This window comes from Stenella coeruleoalba (assembly GCF_951394435.1).
Source record: "Stenella coeruleoalba genome assembly, chromosome: 13".
Taxonomy (NCBI): Eukaryota; Metazoa; Chordata; class Mammalia; order Artiodactyla; family Delphinidae; genus Stenella; species Stenella coeruleoalba.
In genome coordinates, this window is record NC_137159.1 from 9,376,596 (window position 1) to 9,401,659 (window position 25,064).

General features: G+C 49.4%; 1 protein-coding gene across 4 annotated transcripts in view; it reads left to right on the top strand.

The window, feature by feature from the left end:
• Nucleotides 1–981: 981 nt before the first annotated feature.
• FAM178B (family with sequence similarity 178 member B) overlaps nucleotides 982–25,064 on the top strand; it is a 95,844-nt gene continuing 71,761 nt past the window's right edge. Inside the window, exons 1-7 of one of the 4 annotated variants that reach the window (XM_079940678.1) lie at nucleotides 982–1,055; nucleotides 14,374–14,469; nucleotides 14,603–14,672; nucleotides 14,872–15,311; nucleotides 16,325–16,386; nucleotides 19,197–19,298; nucleotides 23,961–24,113. In XM_079940678.1, the coding sequence (XP_079796804.1) occupies nucleotides 14,627–14,672; nucleotides 14,872–15,311; nucleotides 16,325–16,386; nucleotides 19,197–19,298; nucleotides 23,961–24,113 (803 nt within the window). In that variant the 5' untranslated portion in view covers nucleotides 982–1,055; nucleotides 14,374–14,469; nucleotides 14,603–14,626. Of the gene's footprint in view, nucleotides 1,112–14,373; nucleotides 14,470–14,602; nucleotides 14,673–14,871; nucleotides 15,312–16,324; nucleotides 16,387–19,196; nucleotides 19,299–23,960; nucleotides 24,114–25,064 lie in introns of those variants that run through there. The other 3 variants (XM_079940677.1, XM_079940679.1, XM_079940681.1) reach the window with 3 other exon arrangements.

The window sequence follows — 25,064 nt, forward strand, 5'->3', positions numbered from 1 at the left end:
ATGATGCTCATTAAAATGGATCTAACCTATATATGTTTAAAACATTTAAAATGGCAAGAGTTCTCCAAACAACAGTAAGGAGTTCAGATGGGATCTGTTCAACTTCTCCATTATCCCTTTTGACAACTGGAAGTCAGATGAATTAATGGGCCTGAACTCCTAGAGGTGATGATCAAAGGAAGTCAAAGCACCAATGTTGCTGGGAAGGCCTCCCAGCACAGTAGGGCTGCTGCCTTCCCAGCCATCACATCCTGGCCCCAGAAGAGGGGGCTTGCTCACAGTATGGGCTTAGCCAGAGTTCCAGCAGCAGCTCTCCACCATCCTGCCTGAAAAACCACACAAGAGGATGATTAGTTACTCATGATGCCTAATTAAAAATCAGTTCTCCAAAAAAAAAAAAAAAAAATCAGTTCTCCAGAAGAGTAGGATGTGGGTTTTAACTGATGGCAGGACTGGCGGAGGACAAAGAGGAATAATGTGTAAATGGCCCAAATCAATGCCAGGCATGGGGTAGGGGCTCAACCAGTAGGTGTTGAGTGTGAGTCTGAGGGCCAAGGCCCTCCAAAGCGCGTGCACACAGACATTCACACACAATCAGGGACAGATCCATTCGCAAAGCAAAACGTGGGGAATCATAACCATGGATGGTGGTTACGAGCGCAGTGCTCCCAACACACAAGGCCTGTAGCGTCTCAACTTTAAAAAGAACCAAAGTGCTAGGACGACCAGGTCTGGAATCGAATCTTGACACCGCCCCCTTCTGTCCGTGTGCCTTTGGCAAGTGGCCCTTTCCCCCGGGGCCTTGGTGTCCTCATCTGTAAAACGGACACCATCGTGCCCAGATAAGGATTCAGCGATTTACTGAATTTACTAAGGGTCAGCGTGGGGAGGCAAGCCGTTGCTGGCGGGAGCCAGGGCTGGTGCCGGGAGCGCGCCTGCGAGGCCGCCTGCAACCTCTGGGGGGCGCGCACGTGGTGCGCACGTGGAGGGAGTTGCGCACGCGGCCCGGAGGCTGGGCGCGCAGGGAGCAGCGGTCCCGGAAGCTGTTACTAGAGGTCAGTGGCTTGCTGAGGTCGACCTTGAGGTGCTGGGAGGCCCCGCAGTCCAGGAGGTAGGGACCCGCGCCTGTCCCCGGCCGGCCCGCCGGTCCTGCGTCCTCCACCCCCACCATCTTGGAGTCCTGTGCCCGCTCCCTTTCCCCGCTAGCCGGCCCTGTCCCCTGCCACCCTCCCGGGCCTCCTGAGCCCTGCCCTTCGTGACGAGGGCTCCCTGTGCCGACTTCCTCCCGCAACTCAGGGAGTAGGCCGGCCAGCTCCGTTTTACAGGTGAGGAAACTGAGGCTGAAGGTCCTCGAGAGGCGCATGGTGGCCACACCGTAACTTCCCCGCTGGGACTCTGGTCGGTCCCAAGCCCCGTGTCGGTCAGCTGTCCTCCCGTCTTGTACTTTCATGGATTTCTTTGTTCCACGTGTGCATTTGCGTTTGACTCTGATCTGAGCCCAGGGATGGCCCGGATGAAGACAGGCCAGGCCCTCCTCTCCCCGGGTGGCACAGTCACCAAGGCATGGTTCGCTTTGTTGCAGTGGAGATGTCTTCAAGCCAGTTTGGAATTGGTTTGTGTTTTGATTGATTTGGTCGTTTGTTGTTGTTTGCGCGTTTGTTTTTCATGTTCCCCAGGGCACAAAGGGTCGCTGTCGTTCTTCTTTCCAGAAAGGCTGTCTGTTCCCGCCCCTGCCCAGTCTGACGGATGTGTGGTTTATGATACTGGAGACTGTTTGGCTTTTCTTTGTGGATAAAACTCATCTTGTTTCATCTTTCAAATAGTGAGCTGAGTCCTTGCTGACCAGAGCCTCTGCCCTCACTAACATTCCTGAGCTATTAAATATTTGTTTAAAGGGACAGACATAAAGCATGGTGTTAGGAATAAGGCATCTTGAAGAAATGGTCTTCATAAAAGCACAATAGTTGTAATATTCTGAGTTAATCTTGGATCTTAATGTATCAAGGCTCAAAGCACTATGGAGTCCGTAATTATTTGCCCTGGTGGTCACACTTTAAGACAGATTATTTTATTTTTCTTGTAGCCTGGAAAGTGAAAGAACAAAAAAGTGAGGTGATATGTTGAAATCAAATGTGAGACCATGATGAAGAATGGGAGAGGCTGGGGACGGAGGCTGATAAAGGCTTTGGACTTGGGTTTGCAGGACTTGGGGTCCTGCAGTGGGGTACGTTTGACAGACGGAGCCCCAGTCCCTGGGCTGCACTGGGGAGGTGGGAACATGGCCGAACCAGGGAGCCGTGCTCTAAGATGGTCTCCTTAATGTGGAAAGAATTGAGCGAGACTGAGGAGGAACAGGCCTTGGATGGTTGGGTGTTGCAGGCTTGCAAGGGAGACAGCGGAAGAAGAAGTAAAGTTTAGACGATAAGTGTGTCTCCCCATTGGACTGGAGCAGGGCCTTCACGTCATTGCTTTTGTCCCCTCCTGTGTTCCCGTCTCGACACCTAGCACACAGCGCTCGGAGCCTGTCAGACTAACCAGAATTATCGTTTTTAATTGGTTCTAGGTTGCATCTTTGCTCACGTTTTAACAGCTCGATGTTGAGCTGGGTCCCACGGTGGATGGTGTCTTCCTCTGTGCCGTCGTTCATCCGGCAGCTTTTTGTCTTTCTTAGTTGCACAGGAAGTCACAGTGCTCTTAAAATGTTAGCTCTGATGAATTGCAGGTTTCAGAGTTGGAGCCTCAGGCAGAAAAGATGACCTGTTATCAGACTGAGTTTCTCTACTGTGGCTCATTTCTTCTTCTTTGAAAATGCTAATGTTTTCAAGGAACTCAAGGGAGGGGGTTGGTCAAAGCCAAGAACAATAGGTACAAGCAAGAAAAATGTATTACTTTGTGGGTTGGAGAGGGAAGAAACAGCTGGTGGATGTGTCTTCTTTGCGGGGAAAATTGGACTGCTGTATAACCACTGGCAGAGCAATACCTTTGAGGGGCATGTGCTTTACGGCAACCAGCCTTAGCTGCCCGCTGAGCAGGCAGCCCCAGCCCATAAGCCTGCTCATGACCAGCCAATCTGAACACACCTTTTGGGACAGTGGGGCCCAGGCTCCATCATCCACTGGGGTCTTGGTGACCCCGGGTCTGTCTCTTGGCAGACACCTCCCAGTGCTGCAAGTTCAAGGGCAGAGAGGCCCTATCTTCCCCTTCCTTGGTATCCCAGGGCTCAGCACAAGACCTGACACATCAGAGATGCTAAATTGGGTTTTGCTGAGCAGAACTGTACTGGACAAGTTGGGACAAGTTGTCTTTCTGGTGCCTAGGTCAGTCTTCATCTCGTAGGAATCATGTCCTGGGTCAAGGTTCCGTTTCATGGCCCTCAATCCTCCCTGCAACTGCTTCGTGAGTTACTGATTTTGTGAGCTAACCTGGACACTGTCTTTCTCTCCAGCCCCCATCTCTCTTATTTCTAACTCTTGGCTTTCAGAATGAGCTTCTGGGACCTAGTCCTCTTATAAATTAGAACCTGTTTCTATGTCAGCTCTCTTGGTGACATTGCTCCCAGGGAGCCTGACTGGTTAAGCTGCAACATAGCGGGATCCCAGCTGGTGCAGCAGGTTGTCTGTGCTGGGTTTGGTGTTTAAACAGGTGAGCAGGTCTCAGCCTGGGGAGAGCTACAGAGGTGAGAATCTCCTAGAAACACAGTCTGTAGTTCGCCTTCTGCTTTGTCTCCAGAGAAGACATGAGCTGGACCCTGGGGACCTCAGGATCTGCCAGCCTTGACGCCTGCTTCCCATCCCTGCCCTGGCTGACCTTATGTGCTCCTTCTAGAATGAGATGCTTTGAGCATGCAAAACGTCTTTTCTCGGCCTGCATCGAGATTGTCTGCGGGTGGTTTGTACAGAATCGGAGACTTTTAGGAGAGTTGTTGTCTCTCTTCTTTGGCTGCCTCTCAGGCCTTCAGGGGAGGGTTACACTTGGCCTGAGAATGTAGCCACTGCCGGTGCCACCACCAGTTTGCCAGTTTTATTCTTTTAATCTTTGAAGGTGACTCTGGGGATGTTTTTGTGGTAAAAGTCTAGTGATCTTCCAGGCTTCCATTTGATTTGTGAGAAGTACTGGTTATTACTGTAAGATTTTTGCAAAATTTGAAGTTATTAAAAACAAGCAAAAACTAGTTTTCAACCATTCCCATAAAAATTGTTTCAGGCAAGAATCAATGGATGCTAAAACTAGGAAATGAAAGTATGATGAGAAACAGGATGTTTACATAGTCTCAAAGCATCTTCCCATAAGATGTTAATTAATTACAAAGGGAAAATTGTAATATTATGGTGGAGAAACCTGGCAGATACCACCTTCGCCAAGTGATGAAAGTTAGCAACGTCAGTAATGGGACAAATTGACATCTGTGCCTTCGAATATGAGGCTCCAAGAAGGACTCAGCGTCACATCTGTGTGTTCCTGCCCCAAACATATAACCTGAACCCAGTTGTGAGGAAACATCACACAAACCCAAGTGTACAGAATCTACCAAGTAACTAGCCAGTACTCTTCCAACAGTGTCAAGATCACATATTTACACACACACACACATGCACATACATTAGAGAGAGGTAATGATAAAGCAAGTATAAAGCAGTGTTAACATTTGAGAAAGTTGGATGCAGGGCATGTGGAATTCTTTGTGTTATTTTTGTAATGTTTTGTAAGTCTGAAATTATTTCAAAATAAAAAACAGAGAAGACTGGTTCTCACAGTTCTCTCCAAAAAGAACTATAGATGTGGGAACTATAGATGTATTGTAGGTAAAATATGCTATGTGTTTTGGCAGGGAGAGCTTGACAAATCTAAATGTTTTTCATAGTGTGGTAGCATCAAAGTTTTGTGTATCCTGGTAGATATCTGACATAAAAGAGTGTTTATGTCCTTCAAAAGCATGTACAAGAATATTCATAGCCACCTTATTATTCATAATACCTTGAAATAAGAAACAACCTAATCGTCTGTCAAAAGGAGAGTGGGTAAAGAAGTTGTGATGGGGACTTCCCTGATGGTCCAGTGGGTAAGACTCTGCACTCCCAATGCAGGGGGGCGCAGGTTTGATCCCTGGTCGGGGAACTAGATCCCACATGCATGCTGCCACTAACAGTGTGCATGCCGCAACTAAGAAACCCACATGCCACAACGAAGATCCCATGTGCTGCAACTAAGACCCGGTGCAGCCAAGATAAATAATAAATAAATAAATATTAAAAAAAGAAGTTGTGATGTATTTATATGGAGTACTATACAATAACGAAGATGAATGGACAGCAGCAACATGCAACAACATGGATGCATCTCAATGTTAATCAACATTAATGTTGAGCAAAATATAATCAGACCCAGAAGAGTACCAAATATATGATTCTGTGTATCTAAAGTTCCAAAACAGGCAAAATAATTGCTGGTGATAGAGGCAACGTATTGTTATCTTTGGGGTTATTGACTGAAGGAGGTATGAGAGATCCTTCCAGGGTGTGAGAAGTGTTCGATGTTTTGATCTGGGTAGTAGTTACATATATGTATATAAAATCATCAAGCTCAATACTTAAGATTTGTGCACCTTATCTAAGTTATACACCAATAACAATTTAAATGTATCTTGTGTGGATTATAGATCCAAGTATGAATTGTAAATGACAGAAATTCTAAAAGTTGACATATGAGGATATGTTTGTGACTTTGAGATAGAGGAAAATTTCTTAAACAGGATGCAGAATGTGCTAAATATAGAAGACACTGTTGATAAATTAGTCTACAGTAAACTTACAAACTTCTTTTAAACACACCATTAAGAGAGTGAAAAGACAAGCCATCTAGTGGGAGAAAATATTTGCAGCACATGTAACTGACAGAGGGTTCGCCTTGAGAATATATGAAGAATGCCTCCAGATGAAGAAATTTTGAAAAGGACAACTCAACAGGAAAATGGGCAACAGGCACTTTATAAAAGAAGATATCCAGGAGGACAATGCAATAGGAAAATTCGCTCCATCTCATTATAATTGGGGAAGTACAAATTGAACAATGCAATGAGAAACTAGTACACACCTCCTAGGATGGTAAACATTGAAAAGACTGACGTTCTCAAGTGTTGGCAAGGGTAGAATGAGGGGAACTGATAAATGGCTGATAGGAGGGTAAATTCATCCTACCACCTTGAAACCGTTTGGCCTTTGCTACCACAAATGGACATAACTATTTCGTGACCCACCAGTTCGACACCTAGGTGCATTCCCAACAGAAATGCATGTGACTGGGTGTGTGGGTGTGTGGCTCTGTGTGTACAAAAGGCCAGTATAACAACGTTCATGGAAGCATTATTCATAGTCAGAAACTGGAAACAACAAAGATATCCATCAATAGTAGAAGAGTTGAGCCTGTATTCATACAACAGAACACTGCAGAGCAATGAAGACGAACGTGCACAAACATAACACTGACCAAAAGAAGCCAGACACGGAAGAATCCATGCTGTGCGATTCAAAAAACAGGCGAGACGCATCTATGGAAGTCCTACCTTTTGAGCAGAGGGGAGGGGTCCTGACTGGGAAGCAGCGTGAGGAGGACCCTGGGGTGCTGGTATATGCTATTTTTTGGACTTAGGTCATGGTTGCGTGGGTGTGTTCACTTGGTGAAAATTCATCAAGCTGTATTCTTACCCTGGTTCCCTTTTCTGCATGTATATTGTCCTTTAAAGTTGATTGATTTGATTTGTCCCTGGTGTAGTGATGTTTGGTATATTGCATGTCACAATGGGCTGAACTGCGTCTCCCCCGCAGATTGTTGCGTTGCAGCCCTTACCCTCAATGTGATGGTATTTGGAGATGGGGCCTTGGGAGGTAATTAGGGTTAGGTTAGGTCATGAGGGTGGGGCCCATGCCGGGATGAACATCCTTAGAAGAGAAAGAGACCACAGTGCACACACAGGCTCGCTTTCTACCGGCTCCCATCCTGTGAGTGCACAAAAGAAAGATCGAGAGAGATGGCAGCCTCCCGTGAGGCACAAGAAAAGGCCTCAGAATATAACCTACCAGCCGGCACCTGGGTCTGGGACTGCCAGCCTTCAGAGCTGTGAGAAATAAATTTGTGGTTTAAGCACCCCCCAGCCTATGGTATTTTGTGAAGGCGGCCCAAGCCGACATATAAGCGTACGATAGCATCGACTAGTTTTCTGAGCTTCCTTCTGGGCTGGGCCCTGGGCTAGGCGCTGGGGTAGGGAGATAAGACTCCGTCTGTGCACTCAGGTGACTCAGGAAGAGCTGGGACTCCCCAGTGTGGTGATGAGGGTGCAGAGGAGGGGCTGAGAGACCGTGCCGCTTCCTCACTCAGCAAGGACAGCCACCCACCTAGCCCACCTCACCATGCTCCCGCCCTGCGCCCGGCGCTCCATCTGAGCCCGGAACTGCTGAGCTGTCATGGACCAGAGCGTGCTGCTTGTCATGATCTTGAAATTGGAACAGCAAAAGCCATCGACTCTGGACTGGAACAAAGGCTGTGCTGTTTTTCCTAAACGTAGTGGGCTCCGCATTGTTAGGAAGACACAGAAAGCACTTGTGCTCAGAAAAGAAACCGATTTAAAAAGGAGAACATAGCCTCTCCTCCCACCCCCTCACCCCTCCCACCCCCGTTGCACGCAGCTTTTTCTGCATGGATTTGGTCTCATTATATCAGCGGTTTCTGATTCTTTTTATATTTTATCATCTCCATGGACTTCTGCTCACCAGAGCATTTGCTTGGTTTAGGCAAATGTTCTAGACTCAGCTTTGCACTAAGAACCTCAAATGAAAGTGTTTTTAAAAAGAGTAGCGGGCTTCCCTGGTGGCGCAGTGGTTGAGAGTCCGCCTGTCGGTGCAGGGGACATGGGTTCGTGCCCCGGTCCGGGACGATCCCACATGCTGCGGAGTGGCTGGGCCCGTGAGCAGTGGCCGCTGAGCCTGCGCGTCCGGAGCCTGTGCTCCGCAACGGGAGAGGCCACAACAGTGAGAGGCCTGCGTACCGCAAAAAAAAAAAAAAAAAGAGTAGCTGTAATTGCCCCCAAAATTCCCAGAAGGCATTATCATTCACATAGAATATTTCTGGAAGATTTTAGTGATACATTTTATTCTTTGGTTTTCTTTTCCTTCTTGCTTCTTGATCAGCATCTACAATGTGAACAGCTTTGACCGTGTTTCCCAGCTTCCTGTTACTGAAGTCCTCTGCCCTCTCAGAATCTTCAACTTCATCGACAGCAGTGACCTTTAGTTTTACTCTCCTTGTACTTACTTTCTTTTAAAAACAGTTTTACTGAGATAAAATTCACATACCACACAACTCACCCATTTAAAGAGTATAGTTCATAGAGCTGTGCAACCATCACCAAAGTCAATCTTAGACGTTTTCGTCACCCCAGAAGAAACCCAGCATCCCTGAGCTCTCACCCCACCTTACCTCCTCTCTCCCGGCCCTAAGCAACTAGGAATCTGCTTTGTGTCTCTATGACTTGCCTATTCTGGACACTTCGTATAAATGGAACCCACAACATGTGCTCCTATGAGTCTGGCTTCTTTGCTTGCTGTGGTGTTTTTGAGGTCCATCCACGTCATAGCGCGTCTCAGTACTTCATTCCTTTTCATGGCCAACAATATCCATGATATGGACATAGCACATTTTGTTGATCCACTCAATGACTGATGGGCACTTCAGTTGTTTCCACTTTTTGGCTGTTGTGAATAATGCTGCTGTGGACATCCGTGTGCAAGATGTTGTGTGGACACATGTTTTCATTTCTCTCGTGTACATACCTAGGGATGCTTTTGTTGGGTCATGTGGTACCTCTGTGTTTAATCATTTGAGGAACTTCCAGGCTCTTTTCCAAAGCCCTTTTCCGTGTATTATCAGTAAGCAAAGGGAATATTTTATTGCTTTTTGACTTCTGCAGAATTTTGAAATTTTACTCCTGACCAACTTTGCAGTTTGTCTGTTAAAATGCTTCCATGGGGGCTTCCCTGGTGGTGCAGTGATTGAGAGTCCGCCTGCCGATGCAGGGGACACGGGTTCGTGCCCCGGTCCGGGAAGATCCCACATGCCGCGGAGCGGCTAGGCCCATGAGCCATGGCCGCTGAGCCTGCGCGTCCGGAGCCTGTGCTCCGCAACGGGAGAGGCCACAACAGTGAGAGGCCCGTGTACCGCAAAATAATAATAAAAATAAATTAAAAAAATAAATAAAATGCTTCCATGAAAAAGCTGGAGGTGTCATCAGCATTCTTAGACCTTTGCCCCACATATGTCTCATCCTCTGTGAGCACTGCTGGGGGGATCCGGGTCTTAGTCCCCAGTTTTCTCAGGAATGGAGACATTTTCCACTAGGTGCATTATTACTTATGGACCAAACAGCTTTTCAGATATTCTGGCTATAAGAGCAATTTTTTTTTTTTTTTTTTTTTTTGCTGGTGTTTACCTGTCATCTCACATATTAAACCATTGAGAGTTCAGATAGAAGATTGCTCACCGTTTTTGTTTGCCTGAGCTGATGTCTGGGCTGTCCACTGTGATCATGCTGATGTCATGGCCATATTGGCAGTAAAATGATGTCTGAATCAGGAACATGGGAAAGACCTGGGACTTTCAGTATCATCCTTTCTGATACACATCAAGAATTGTCAGCATTTTTAGAGGCCTCTACTCCCAGCCTCCACCTTGCACAGAGCTCAAAGGCACGTAATAATGTGCTGCCAAAGGCACGTAAATTGGGATCCCCTAAAATTCATATGTTGAAGTCCTAACCCCCAGCACCTTACAATGTGACTGTATTTGGAGATAAGGTCTTTAAAGAGGTCATTAAGGTTAAATGAGGTCATTGAGAGTGGGCCCTAATCCAATATGACTGGGGTCCTTAGAAGAAGAGGAGCTTAGGACACAGGCATACAGAAGAGAAACCGTGTGGATGACACAGGGAGGAGAGAGCCATGTGCAAGCCAAGGAGACAGGTTCAGAAGAAACCAACCCTGCAGACACCTTGATCTTTGACATCCAGCCTCACAGAATTGTGAAATAAATGTCTGTTGTTTGAGCCGCCCAGTCTGTGCTACTTGTTACAGCAGCCCAAGCTGACTAATACATGCACCTTGATGCTCCTTCACCCTGACACCCTGCCTGCTCTCTTGTCCTGCGGGCCTGATGGACAACTGCTCTCCTACTTCCCAGACCGTATCCTCTGCTTGGCTCATCCTGAAGCCTCCATTCTGGCTCCCTTTCCACTGGGCCCCACCCTCGTCCTTCTTGTTTCCCCAGGGCCAAAGGGGCCTCCTAGGTAGAAGGCACACCATGGCCCAAGTATCACCCCACAGCAGGAGGAAAAAATGCCACCGGGGGGCTCCTATCAAGACTTGAACCCCCGCTGCTCCTACTTCTCCTTTACAAGGGAAAGTTCAGTGATTTCTTAGCACTTGCCAGGGTCCCCATTGAGGGCAGAACTGGGAGGGCCAACAGTGGACACCTTATATACAGAGATGGCTTAGATTATCCCAGAAGCATTTTCATTTCATTTAACAGAATTTGTATGTTGTGTTTTCCTCCAGATGATTTCTAATGTGGAAATAATTTTATATGTTGAAAAGTCTCAATATTTGCTAAGTGGAAGCTGGTGTTATTTGTCAGGTTAGGTTTATGGAGGTATAACTTACATCCAGTAAAATTTACCCTTTCTAGATGTGCAGGTCCATGAGCTTTGACAATCGTATGTAGTTTTTGAGGAACCACCACCACAGTCACGATAGAGAATGCTTTCATCACCTTCTAAAGATGCCTCATGTGTGAACCTTTGCCCAGCAATGGCTTCTGAGCAGAGGAGGTGACACGATTGAGTTGATGCTTAGGAAGGTTGAATCAGAAGCAATTTTCAAGAAGGACTGGGAGGAAGAGTGATTATTTTTTAAGGCAGAAAAACTAGAAAAAAAATCCCACTGGCAAGTGGGAGGATGGGCAATCCTGGGCAACACCTCCTGAAGGCCCAAAGGAGGGCAGGATGTCAGAACCAGGACAGGATGATTTTTAGTGCCATCCTTATCTCAGTGGTCCCCTTAAGGCTTCTGATGCTGCCCTCCAGTGCTTAGATAGGCACAAATTTAGAACATTTTATTATTTAAACAATTTTGCAAAAAATTACAGCCGTAACTCCTTCACTTAATATGGTTATTTCATATTTCTGTAATTTTTTTCTTTTTTTTATAAGTTTTTTTTTTAATTTATTTTTAGCTGCATTGGGTCTTCATTGCTGCATGCTGGCTTTCTCTAGTTGCAGCGAGTGGGGGCTACTCTTCTTTGCGGTGTGCAGGCTTCTCATTGCAGTGGCTTCTCTTGTTGCAGAGCATGGGCTCTAGGCTTACGGGCTTCAGTAGTTGTGGCACGTGGGCTCAGTATTTGTGGCTCGCGGGCTCTAGAGCGCAGGCTCAGTAGTTGTGGCGCGTGGGCTTGGTCACTCTGTAGCATGTGGGATCTTCCCAGACCAGGGCTCAAACCCGTGTCCCCTGCATTGGCAGGGGGATTCTTAACCACTGCGCCACCGGGGAAGTTCTGTTTTTTTTCTTTTTAATTCATGACTTCTACCAAGTTGTGTTGACCTCTACTTACTTGACATTATTTTGCATACACTTTTCCCCCATGTATAATTTATATATTTATTTATCTTTGATTGTGGTAAAATATACATAAGACTTACCATTGTAACCATTTTAAAGTGTATAATACAGTGGCATTTGGTACATTCACGGTGTTGTGCAAGTGTTAGCGCTGTCTAGTTCTAGAGCATTTTCATGATCCAAAGAGGAAAGCTTACGCATTAAGTAGTCACTCCTCATTCCTCCTCCCCTCCCCCCACCTCCCACAGCACCTGGCAACCACTAGTCTACTTTCTGTCTCTGTGGATTTGCTTACTCTGGGCGTTTCGTATATAGAGAATCATATATATGATTCTTTGGCGTCTGTCTTCTTTCACTTAGCATAACGTTTTTGAGGTTTATCCATTGTCATAGCGTGTATCAGTGCTTCATTCCTTGTTGTGGCTCAATAATATTCCATTGTGTGGATATACCACATTTCGTTTATCCGTTCAGTAGCTGATAGGCATTTGCATTATTTCCACCTTTCGGCTATGTGAAGAGTGCTACTGGGAACATTCACAGGCAAGGATTTGTCTGAGAACCTGTTTTCACTTCTTTTGGGTATATACTTAGGAGTGGAATTCCTGCGTCATTTGGTAATTCATATGGTAATTCTATCGTTAACTAACTGAGGAACTGCCAACCTGTCTTCCACAGTGGCTGTACCACTTTTTACATTCACAACAGCAATGTATGAGGGTTCCAATTTCTGCAGTCCTCACCAACACTAGTTATTTTTTGTTTTTGGTGATAGACATCCTGGTGGGTGTGAAGTAGCATTTCATTGTGTTTTTGATGCACACTTCCCTAATAAAGTGACTGTCAGCATTGAGCATCTTCTCATGTGCTGGTTGGCCCTCTGTGTATCCTCTTTTGAAAATGCCTATTCAAGTCTTTTGCTTATTTTTTCATTGGATTTTTTACCTTTTTGTTGCTAAGTTGTAAGAGTTCTTTATATATTCTGGATCCTAGACCCTAATCAAATAAATGATTTGCAAATATTTTGTCACATCCTGTAGGTTGTCCTTTTATTTTCTTGACAATATCCTTTGAAGTGCAAACTTTTAAATTTGGATGAAATCCTATTTATGTAGTTTTTCTTTTGTTGCCTATGCTGTTGATGTCTTATCTTAAGAAACCATTGCCAAATCTGAAGCCATGAAGACTTACCCCTATGTTTTCCTCTGAGTCATATGGTTTTAGTGCTTCTGTTTAGGTTGTTCATCTATTTTGAATTAATTATTGTGTACAGTGTCTGGTGAGACAAGGGTCCAGTGTCATTCTTTTGAATGTGGATGTCCAGTTGCCTAGCACCATTTGTTGAAAAGACTCTTCTTTCTCCATTGAATGTTCTTGGCATCTTTATTGAAAATCAGTTGCCCATAGATGTATGTGTTTATTTCTGGAGCTCAGTTCTACTCCTTTGGTGTATATATATAGAGATACATATAGTTAAAGAGTTTGTTTTACTTCTATGTATTTGTGAAATTTCTTCTGTCATTTATTTCTAGTTTCTATTGTGAGAGGGAAAGATACTTTATATGAATTCAGTATTTTAAAATGGATTGAGACTTGTTTTCTGGCCTAACAGATAATTTATCCTGAAGAAATTCTGCGTGTATTTGCAAAGAAGGCACATTGTGCTGTTGCAGGGTGAAGGGTTCTGTGTCCGTCTGGTTATGTTTAGTTGGTTTATAGTGTTGCTCAAGTCCTCTGTTTTCGTTTGATCTTCCATATAATTTCATTGTTGAAAGTAGGATATTGAAGCCTTCAGCGATTATTTTATAATTATTTCTCCCTTCGGCTCTGTCATTTTGCATCACATAGTTTGGAGCTCTGTTTTTAGGTGCATATATGTTTATAATTGTTATATGTTCTCGATGACTGACCCTTATATCAATGGATAATGGCTTGCTTTGTCTCCTAGCAATTTTTGACTTAACATCTATTTTTTCTGATGCTAATATAGCCACCCCAGGTCTCTTTGGGTTTCTATTTACATGGAGTATCTTTTCCATCCTTTCACTTTCAGTCTATTTGTATCATTAGATGTAAAGTGAATCTCTTGTAGATAGCATATAGTTGGATCATGTTTTTTTAGTCCATTTTGCCAGTATCTGCCTTTTGATTTGAGAATTTACTCCATTTATGTTTAAACTAATTACTGATAAGGAAGAATTTCTGCCACTTTACTGTTTGTTTCTTATACATCTTACGTCTTTTTTTGTTTCTCAGTTCATCCATTACTGCCTTCTTTTGTGTTTAACTGATTTTCTTTGTAGTGTGTGATTTTGATTCCCTCCTCATTTCCTTTTCTATATATTTTGAAGTTATTTTGTTAGTAGTGACACTGGAGATTATAATTTATATCTTAAATTTATTACAGACCTGTTTGAATTAGTACCAACCTAGCTTCAATAGTATACAAAAACTCTGCTCCTATACAACTCCATCCCTCCTCTTTATGTTTTTATTGGTACAGATTACATCTTTAAACATTGTGTGTTTATTAACATATGTGTATGATATTTCTTTTTTAAGTGTTTTTCTTTTTTTACAATTGTATTAAGATATAATTGACATATACCATTTTATAAGTCTAAAGTGTACAGCATAACGATTTGACTTATGTACATCATGAAATGATTACCACAGTAGGTTTGTATAATATTGTTTTATGCAATATTTCATACAGGTTTAAAAACTGTTGATGTCTTTACACTTGCCCATCATGTCCTTGAAATGAGAGGTCAGATCAAGCCTCCTTCACCTCAGCAACTTGATCTTTGTGGTACGTGTGCTGAGTCCTTGGGGTGGAGCTGGAGGGGGAGTTCCTTCCTGGGCACCCAGGGGCCCAGGACCTCCTCTAGAGCACTTAGCTCTCTTCTGGAGGCTCGCCTCACCTGACAGGTGGTTCCTTCCAGGATAAAACGCCCAGTGGTGTGCAGATGGCCAGGCCCGAGAAGGCTGTGCTAGCCAGTCCTTGGAGAGAAGGTAGGTGTCGCTCCCCTGTGCAGGTAGAGCCTTTCTGACGTTTGGGGCCACGAGGGAGTGGAAAACGCACAGTTGAGGGACTCCGCTTGCATGCTGCCCACAGCAATCCCAAGCCACCCCTCTCCTCAGCCAGTGTGGTGCTGTGGCTGGGATGGTGGCAGGCAGGTGGGGACACTGCAGGGCTCTGTCCCGTCCACAGGGGTTCAGGCAGCCGCCGCCAGGCCCATCCTCTTGCCCGACCTGAAGAGCAGCTGCCTCGACCACCCCCTGCACCAGGGGTTCCTGCACCCCACGCGGCGCCTTTGCAGCCCCTCCTCTGCTCCAGCTCCCAAGTCGCCGAAGAAGCCCAAGATGCAGGCCGATGGTGACATGTTCCCCAGCGACTGGAGCCCACCGCCCGTGGAGTTCCTGAAGCCAAGGGCCCCGCTGACTGACAGCGGGGCCCCAGCCCAGAGGCAGGCAGGCACGGCGGGGCCTCGGGGCCTGAGAAGACTGGCTCACCAGCTGCCCAAGGAGTCAAAGCAGGAGTCCCAGGACCCAGACCCCGTGGGGGGTCTGGCCTCACTGGAGGAGCCGTTCTGGAGCACGGCAGGCACCAGCCCAAAGACTGCAGCGCCATGGGTGGACGCCCGCACCTCAGTAAGCCAGGAACTGCCCCTTGGCCTCCTCTCCTTGCCGCCCCTCTTCATCCACCTCTCCTTAGTCACCCCCAAGCCACCCCTTTTTGGCCATCCTCCTCAGCCACGCCCCAACTGCCCTCCTTTGGCCACCTCGCCTTGACTGTCCCTCCTTGGCCACACACACCCCGCCACCTCTCCCCAGCCCCTGGGCCCTCGTGCCTGGGAGCTTGGGCCCCCAAGGCTGGGCTGCATCTCTCCCTTTATTTCTGCTCCTAACTCCTGCTAATAAAAATGCCTGGGGTGGTGCCGTATTTGATGCCGCCCCTGTGTGGGTCCCATCAAGGCTTTTGCAGCTGTGGTTGGGATCATGGGTCTAGGCGAGGTCAGGCACAAAGCCTCAGGCTAACTGTGGTCCAGCGACCTGGGATTCCGAAGTGGGAACTTCAGTGATGAACTTTAAGCCGGGAATAAACTGTGGTTGCTGGGAAGATTGTGGGGACGTTTGAGTGCCCATAGATCCAGGAAATTTATTCTAAGAATAGGATTTATTTGTTTGTAATAGCTCAAGATTGCCAATAACCAAAATGCCAATCACTAGGGAACTAATAAATTATGTTCTAATCATAAATCAGAATACCATGGAACTGTTTTTTTTTTAAAACAAACAAACAAAAAACTATCCCTTTAGTATTGATATGGACTGACCCTGAAGACATATTGTTAACTGAAAATCAGGAAAGTGCAGAATAGGGGGTGTAGCGTGCTACCACCTGTGTTGAAGGAGAGAGTCTATGATGTATTACTGTGTGCTTGTCTGTGCGTACAGTGTCTCAGCACAGCCAGCAGTAAACACCTGTGCTCACCTATGGGGAGGGACCTGGGCGGCTGGGGATGGAGGTGAGCGATTGAATGTATTGCCTGTTCAGAAAAGTAAACAAAATAAGTAAAGGGCTTCACGGAGCTTCAGTTTTATTCTTTTTCCCTCTGTCTCTGTCTTCCTCTTTCTTGCCCATTCCCATGTGGCTTCTCCAGATTGCCTCTGGGGAGTCCGGGTGCTACGTCAACAGCTTGGATTACTTACTGCAGGAGAAGAGGTGAGTGGGAAGGGTCCATCATGGGGGTCTTCATTTCTGTGGGGTTGGCAGTAATTTCATGGGTTTGTCCTCAGAGACTCAGAGCAAATTCCTCTCAGGATAAAGCAGCCTACCCCCGCCCTCAGCATGCCTCCTGAGTGCCCTGTGTGCCCTGGTGAATAACGAGTGTGCAGAACAGTAGCGGGTCAAAGGGCAGCACCTCTGAGGCAGAGAGCCCCAGACCCTCACCACGCACAGAGCCCTCGTTCCGGTTCTGTCCCCACCTCGGCGCTATTCTGCCCAGTTCATGCTGGTTTAGGGCTTGCTCAGCTCCCACCGAGCGAAGCGGAAGAAGCACACTGCTTTGATACCGAGGCGCACAGCCTGACGATCGACTCCACGGTGACAGAGGTGGAGTGGGAGGGGTGGGGGGTAAGGTGCCAGCTTTTCCTGTGCCCTGCCCCGCGCCGCCACCCGAACACGCTTTGGTCGTTATTCCGTAGCGCTTGGTCTAGTTCACCTGCCCTCCCCCTGGGATTATGGTGAGCATGTCTCACGTGGAAGTTGGCTTCTAAAGGCAAAAGTCACATCCCAGCAGAACTGGAAATCCCTTAGGGAGGCGGAGGTGGGGATGGAAACCAACCCCGGTGCTCTTTCTTTACTGGAAAGCAAGTGCTATGGTTGGCTTGCCCTGAGGGCCCATTTGGTGGTGAAGACACTAGAATCCTGCTCCTCCATTGGCCGCGAGGACTGGGGCGGCTGGGACGCAGTGGACTTCACCCCTGGGCTTGCGCTTTGATGCACGGGAGCACGTTGCCCGCAAGCTTATTCTTCTGGTGTTCTCATCCCTTCTCCGGTGTTGTTTTTGCTCAGTGCGTGCACACTCACTTTGCGGAAGTTAAGAGGCGGTGCTGTTGTCTGATGCTTGGGTTCTTGTCGGAATGACATCTCACTGGTCTCTGTTTTTCCCAATTCCCAGCCCATGTTGTTGCCCACAAGAGGGAGTTAAATACACGTGTGGGATGAATGATTGTTTTCTCTCCTGTGTCTACTCCTGACCCCACCCCAGAGTCACCTTCCTCCTCTGGGCTCTTAATAGCCCATGACTTTTGTTGTTTAACTCCTTTACCTGAGTATATTTTTTCCTAACCAGAGGGTAAGTTAGGGAAGGGGCCGTGTCTGTACGTTTGCACGGTCACCAGCTGTAAATATATTAGATACTCAGAAGTGTCAGCAGGAAAGTGAACACGCGTGGGGAGCTACCCGCTCCTCAATGCCTTGCATGGGAAGGTTCCTGCTCTGCCCTGCGCCCTGTGCCAGGCACCGGATATACGGATATGATGGTGAGCCCCACTCACCTGGAATTGAACGCAATGACTCTAGTATTTCCTGTGCTGTAAAGCTGCTATGGAGGGGCCTGGAACAGTGGCATCTAACTTAGCCTGGGAGTCAGGACAGGCTCCCCAGGGGGGATCCTTGTCCTTGGACCTTGGAGGATAAGAGTTGGGAGGGCAGCAGGAGTGACCACACATGGAAAGGCAGGAAGGACAGACCGTGCCTCTCCCGGCTGGCTAGGACTGGAATTCTCGGTGGCAGAGTGTGGGGAGTGGACAGAGCAGGAGATGCAGCCGAGATGTGAACGGGAGCCTCGTGAGCACAGGTCGAGTCATGGGCAAAGTTTAAGCAGGTCCTGATGCGTTTTGCCATGTGTTTAAGAGAGTGCGCTCAGGCTGCGTCATGGAGAATGGATGGGAAGCATGAGGGGGGAACAGGGTGAATGGTGATGAGACGGGGCCTCGGGGAGCTCCCGTGGGACCTGCTGCCCTGGGTGGCTGGGGCCTGTGTAGGGAAGAGGAATTGAGAATTAGGTGCACGATGTCGGGAGGACCGGCCACATTTGGCTGGAAATCATCCATCTAGTGGCTGGCTCAAACCATCTGAACCCAACACAGGCTGGGCTGGAGGCGAAGCCTTTGAGAACCGAGGACCAGTGGGCAAAGCCAGGGTGAGCGCCCTGGACAGCTGGAGGGAGCAAGGACGCAGAAGCCCAGACGGGGACTGGTGCCCCCTTTTGGGGTTTGCGTGTGCTCAGGGCAGGAGGTGAGGGAGCCGGGCTCCGGCAAGATGATGGTCGGCACACAGGGCCTCTGGTGGGGCCGATTGAAAAGGGAAGTGAGGGCTTCCCTGGTGGCGCAGTGATTGAGAGTCCGCCTGCCGGCGCAGTGGACACGGGTTCGTGCCCCGGTCCGGGAAGATCCCACATGCCACGGAGCGGCTGGGCCCGTGAGCCATGGCCGCTGAGCCTGTGCGTCCGGAGCCTGTGCTCCGCAACGGGAGAGGCCACAGCAGTGAGAGGCCCGCGTACCGCAAAAAAAAAAAGAAAAGGGAAGTGAGGCGCTCAGGCCTGGAGGGAGAAAATGGACTCAGGGGCGGGGCAGGGCAGGTGCAGTAGGGAAGGAGCAGGCCCTGGGGGGCTGCCACTTGGGGCTGGAGAGGCAGGCCCGGGGGAGCCATGGGCACAGGGCTGGACGCGGGAGGAGCAGAAGGGCTAGGCCCTGCCCCTGGTGTGTTAAAGAGCGAGCAGGTGCCAGAACAAAGTATACAAATAAAGGTGCGTTTGACGTTGTGTAGCGTAAATTGTCTTCTTTCAGGCAGCACAGCTGATGCAGTGCAGTCCCTCCCCCCACCAGGAATCTAAGTCTGAGAGCTGTGTGCAGGGAGACAGGGCTCCGAGCTCCCTGGCCCCCGTGCCTAGGCCTTGCTGTGCCCTGGGAGGGGCCGGATGAGCAGGCACTGCACTGACCCTATTTTCACCTCTCACCTTCCGGCAGGCAACAGGCCCTGGAGCAAGAGCGAGAGAAGCTGCTTCTGCAGGACTGTCTTGACCTCAACTCCTCGGATCCTGATAACGTGCCGCTCACACCAGAGCACAGGTGCGGGGAGTGGGCACAGGTGGGAGGGGAGGCGTGTGCCCACTCAGGGCCAAGTCCCCGCACCCGCCTCTCCAGGCAGAGGGTTTAAGTGCTCACCTGCCCTTGGTTCTGGGGTTTCAACCGCGTTTTGTGTGCTGTTGATGAGTTCTCAAGCTGCATCTTTCTCTTAATCCCACATCTGTTCATTGATTCGAGAAGCATTTATTCACCTACTGTGTGTCAGGGTCTAGTGTGGGCCTTTGAAGACACAGAGGTATAAAATACGGCCTGCTCTTCCCCAGTTGTCTGCCCAAACATGTGAAACCAGGTCTCAAACTACAGTCTGAATGAACATTGACTTTACACGGGAAAATACAGCCACGTGACATTTTCTGTCTTCCCCTGTGTGGGGAAGGAAGGCGGCTTCTGTCAGAGCTGTCATCTGGGCCGGAGTCTGCTGACCCGTTGGCTGGAGGGAGGGCTGGAGTCATCTGTACCATGGAGTCTAGGAGATACCTGAGGACCACAGTTGAATTCATCTTCAGGGTACCCTGTTATCCATTCATCCATTTGTCCGTCCGTCTGTCCATCCGTCTGTCCACCCATCCGTTAAACATCTGTTACGTGCCGACTTTGTGCTAGGCTCTGTGCAGACTCTGGGGGTACAGCAGGAAGAGAACCAGACAGAGGTCTCTGCCCCCGTGTTGCCCGCCGTCAGGGCGGGGAGACCACCGATGCACACGGTGAATGAAGGAAGTTGTGTGACGGGTGCTCATGAGAAAGGAGAGAGTGGGGAGGGGGTGTCAGCAGTGCCGGGAGGGCTGGAAGGTTCAGAGGAGGGGTCAGGGAAGGCCTCTGTGAGTGGCTGACTTTTCAGCAGAGCCCTGAAGATGGTGAGAGGTGGGCCTGGGAGGGCCTTGCGGCGGCAGCAGGCACGAGAGAGGAGGTTAGGGAGGCTGCAGGAAGCTGGCTGCCGCTCATCTGAACTGGGTGGGGGGTAGACTCGGGGGGCGGGGCGCAGGGGAGGTGGGGGCGGAGGGCGCCATGGTAGTAATCCCGGAGTCAGGGCCGGGTGCTGAGGAGGAGGCAAACTCTGGGTACGTCTTCAGGGTAGAACCGACGGGGTTTGCTGACGAGCTGGATGGAGGCTCTGGGAGAAAGAGAGGAATCAGAGGGGCCCCGGGGATTTTGGCCTGAGCAGCCAGAAGGTCGGAGTTGTCTTTATTTAATGGAGGAGGGCTGAGTGACGCACGCTGGGGGGTGGCAGGCACGGGCACGAGAGTTCACTTGGGGGACCCCCGGGGTGAGACCAAGACAAGGACCCCCTTGTCTAGAGAGGCCAGCTTGGGAATCACCATGTATAGGTGACATTTAGAGCTGCAAAACCAGATGAGATCAGCCGGGAGCCGGCACAGAGAGAAGAGCGGGGCGGGGCGGGGCACAACGTAGAGGTCACGGTGACGTTGACAGGAGCAACCCTGGGGGGGCGCCTGGGGCGAGCCTGCCTGGAGTAGGTTCAGAGGAGAATGAGAGGAGACAGCAAAAGAGGAGACTGGGCAGCAGCCGAGGGGGAAAGTGGAGCCGGGACGGATCTGTCTGTCTGTCTGCCTTCCTTTCCTTTCTCCCCTCCCTCCCTCAGGCCCCACGTGCCCCCATGTGACTGAGGCCAGGCTGGTCCACACACCCTGGATTGCCTGCCTGTCTGGGCTTTGCTTTCTCTATGCATCCGGGTGACGTTATTCAGGTCCCAGCCGTGATGGTCTGGTTTGGGTGCTCACGCTGAGTCAGCATTCTGCATCCACTCACCGAGGGGCGTGAGCGATGACACACAGACACCTGGGGGCCCCGACTCTCAGGACCCCCAAATGGTTCTCACCATCACTGATGCCCAGAGAGGAGCCCAAGCAGCACCTTGGCTGCCCGTGTGCTTTTTGTCTCAAGTCTTTCTGCTAATTGTCTTTGGACTTGATCGGGGATCAGCAGACTTGCTGTGAAGCCTGTGAACAGTAAATATTTCAGGCTTTGAGGACCATACAGCCTGTCGGCGGCTACGTGGCTGTGCTGCCGTGGCGGGAAAGCACCCGTCAACCATGTCGGCCATCGTAACCGGCGAGCCTGCTTGTGTGGCACTGAGACCTCGTTTACAGAAACAGGCGGGCGAGAGGAGGCCACAGCCTGTGTGCAATTGCTGGCCCCTGGCCCGGATTAGGGGCCGCCTGTCTCCTAGCTGGTCCCTGTTTCCACACGCTGCCCAGGGGCAGGCAAAGGGTGCCTCGTGGTCTCACGATGGCTCCCTGCAGAGCATGAGGACTGAATGGAATCTGCGGGTTTGGGCCAAAGGCCTTGGTGGCGTCATGAGTGATGAAGCAGTTTTCTATGTCGGGAGCCATGGGTTCGCTTTCCAGGTTCCCCGCTCCCTGGATGGATAGCCTTGGAAGTAAACATTTTGAGACATCTCTGTAGCCAGAATAATCTTTCTATCTGTTTGCCTTTCTCCTGAGTGCATCCAGGATTCTGGAAGTCATGGCCTGGATGTTTTGAAAATTCCCCACAGAAAGGGAGTTATCTGGGCATACGGTGTGCCAGGCTATGAAATTGCTGATAATTTTCTGGGCACGTGACACTTTCAAGTAGTACTTTGAGAAAGCCTTTTTTGACAGCAGCCACGGAGGTGGTTGTTTTGATGTGGGATCATTTTGATGGGACAGTTCAGTTCTCTGCTTCAAAGAAAATTACTGATGTACAAAGCCAGCAGCCTCTTCCATCCCTGAATGGGGCCGGGGGTGGGATGGGGGGGTGCCAGGCAGGGGTGTGGGTCTGGAAGGGGTGAGGCCGAGGCTGGGGGCTGGCGACCATCTGGCGGGCAGGCCGCCTGTGACTGGGAGTCACGTGACCGCCACAATTACGCATCATAGAAAGGCCCCCAGTCATCCTGAGCAGATCATCTGCTCCCGCTCCAAGGACTGCTTGCGTCTTGAATAGACAGTGTCCTATATTCTCTGTTCTTAAAGTTAAAAGACCTTATGTGTGTGCTGGGGCAGGGGAGGGGAGGATATTTATACCACAGCATCATCCTTTATCCTCAGTTCTGGGCTGCACAGGAAATCCTCAATTAGATGCGAGAGAGTCATCTCAGAGTTCTTAATAATGCACATGCATTATATTTAATATCACAAAAGTCCCTTTGAACGATGGTTTGGGGGACAGGAGCTGAGAACTTGTTACAGATGAGCCTAGTTCTTACAAACTTCTAATAATTTGTACCTCTCTTCAAATTATAAAAACAACATAGGGAACTGTAGATAGCCAGAAACTCAAAGAGCAAAGAAATTAACAGAACAGAAAATTGTTTCACCATTTGTGGGGTGGTTTGCCAAGGCTACTTCCAAAGGCTGCGGGATCAGAATCTCCCCAATTTTCCGACGTCATTCCCATTCATCGTGCCATTTCATCCTTAGGATGACCCTCCTTACCTTAGGTCACTTGGCCAGAGCGTGACAGGTTTCCTCTGGCCAGCTGGTGGACCACCAGCTCTGCACCTCCACTTCCAGTGCCGGCCACTTGGTCCCAGATCCTCACGGGAGTCCCTGGCAGCGTCCCCTCCAAGTTCACTGCCTCAGGGCCTGGCTGAGAACCTGGGTATGGGCCTTCCTCTGGTGAGAGGAGGGGGTGGCTCGTTTTATTTTGTTATTTTTATTGTTAAGTGTATGTTATGTTACTGCAAAATCAAGCTGAACACAGTTGCGTAAAATAAACGGGAAAATGTCTCTTCTTCCTTCCCCTCCCCCATACCGTTCCCTAGGGACGACCCCAGACCTTGGTTGGGCGCATCAGATGTGTGGGGGGGTGTTGCCTGTGTCTAAGAACGTGCATGTGCGTGTCTGTGTGTTGACCTGCGCGTGCGCGCACGCACCTCCTATTCTGCAACTTGCTATTTTCACCCACTGCGTGCTGTGCTCAGGGGATCATTCCATCCTGCGTGGTGCAGAGATCTGCCTCATTCTTAGGAATCCTCTTCACCGCCTCCCTTAGATGCGTGCCCATAGAGTCGGAATGTATCTCCCTGTTTCTCCCCTGTCCGTGCGGCCCATCCCTGATCCACTGAATGAGACTCTCAGGGCGGCGTGGGCCGGGGTGTCTGCATTTAGCAGGCTCCCTGGAGAGTCCTTGTGCTCAGAGGAGCTTGAGGACGCTGTTCAGACGGAGAGTCCAAGCAGTCCAAGCGGGGGAAAGTCCTCCCCTCGAGGCACCGTGTAGCAGCTCTGAGGCTGGTCCCCTTGCTGGAGGGCATTGCCGTGATCCCGTTACGCTTTTCCTGTCCGTGCAAGGGCAACCCACGCCTGACTCAACCTTCAGCGCCTGGCATTCGCAGTCGTGGGCACTCAGTGAAAGTTTGAACGCAGCCCATGTGTGGGGCAGGATCTGGGACCAGGATTCTGGCTCCTGGACCAAGGCCCTGAGGGAGGGGTTGGGGTCTGACCGAGAGTGGGAGGGGGAAGGGCTCCTCAGTCTGTATCTCTCGGGCTCCCCCTCCGTCAGCAGGTGGCGCCGTGTCCCTGGGCTGGTCCCAACCAGGCGGGGGCTGCAGGGCGGGGGCAGCCATCTGGTCCCCCCTGGCCTCCCTCCAGGCTGCAGACCAGGTGTGCCTGCTGACGCCGGCTCTCCTGCCTCTTGCTTTGCCAGGAAGCTGGTGGAGAGGTTCTCCGTGTCACTGCAGGTCATCCCAGCAGTACATCCAGGCGAGACTGTGTTTCTACCCCGGCATCACCCTCTGCCCTGCATCCTGGACTGTTCACACCTGAAGCCACAGAGCCGCCTGGAAGAGCTGTTCCTCAGGTAAACATTGGCGCGGCATTACCAGGCCCCTCCCTCAGGGAACCCAGTGGTAAGGACCACCCCACATGAGGCAATCCAAAGCTGTGTTTTGCCAGTTTGGATATGTCAGCGTTTAGGGAAACAGATGAAATAGCACACGTCAACTTATAATATTTCATTTACCAATTTAGATGTACACACTTTAAAAAATCTTACATTACAGCAGATATTAGGCATCTGTTCTGTAATTGTGTTGCCTCTCCCTCCCCCATGCCCCAGTTTCATGGAACGGCTCTGGTCACACCCATCATACATGCCTTTCGGGTTATGTCTCCATCAACACTGGAGCCACTTTCCCGGCCATCCAGCAGTTCTCCAGAGCCTGTCATGGCCACTTCCTCCTCCTCCTTGGGTCTGTGTGTGATGCTGACCCTGAAAAGTTTGTCCCCAGCCCCAGGTACGCTCTGTATAACGTTAGGACAGCCACCCTGGTCCTCCTCTCGTTAGAAGGTGTTCATGGTCATTATCACATAACCCCTGACTATGTTGATTTTTTAGGGGATTTTTGAAAACTTTACCACAATACCACGCAACGCTTGCAACTGTGAGTTCACATGTCTAAGAATAAGATAGAGAGAAAAAGCACAGGATACAGTGCAGCGGCCCTCCAGGGGGCTGGTGCCCTGCTGGGCCTTGGCGGGCCGAGGGGATGGAGGAGAGGCCACCAGCCCCCACCAACCCCTGCCCCAGCCTGTAAGGCACGTGGAGGTTGGGGCCACATTAGCACTTGAATGCAGGAATCTTGTTCTCTTTTCCGGCTAGTCCATCTTATTTTATAATAGAAAGATAACAATGTTTTGATGTGTTTCCTTTAAAACTCTTTATCATGGGAAGTTTCAAACATACATCAAAGTAGAGTGTACCTCCATGTACCCATCGCTCAACGTCAGTTACCAACTCAAAGCCAATCTT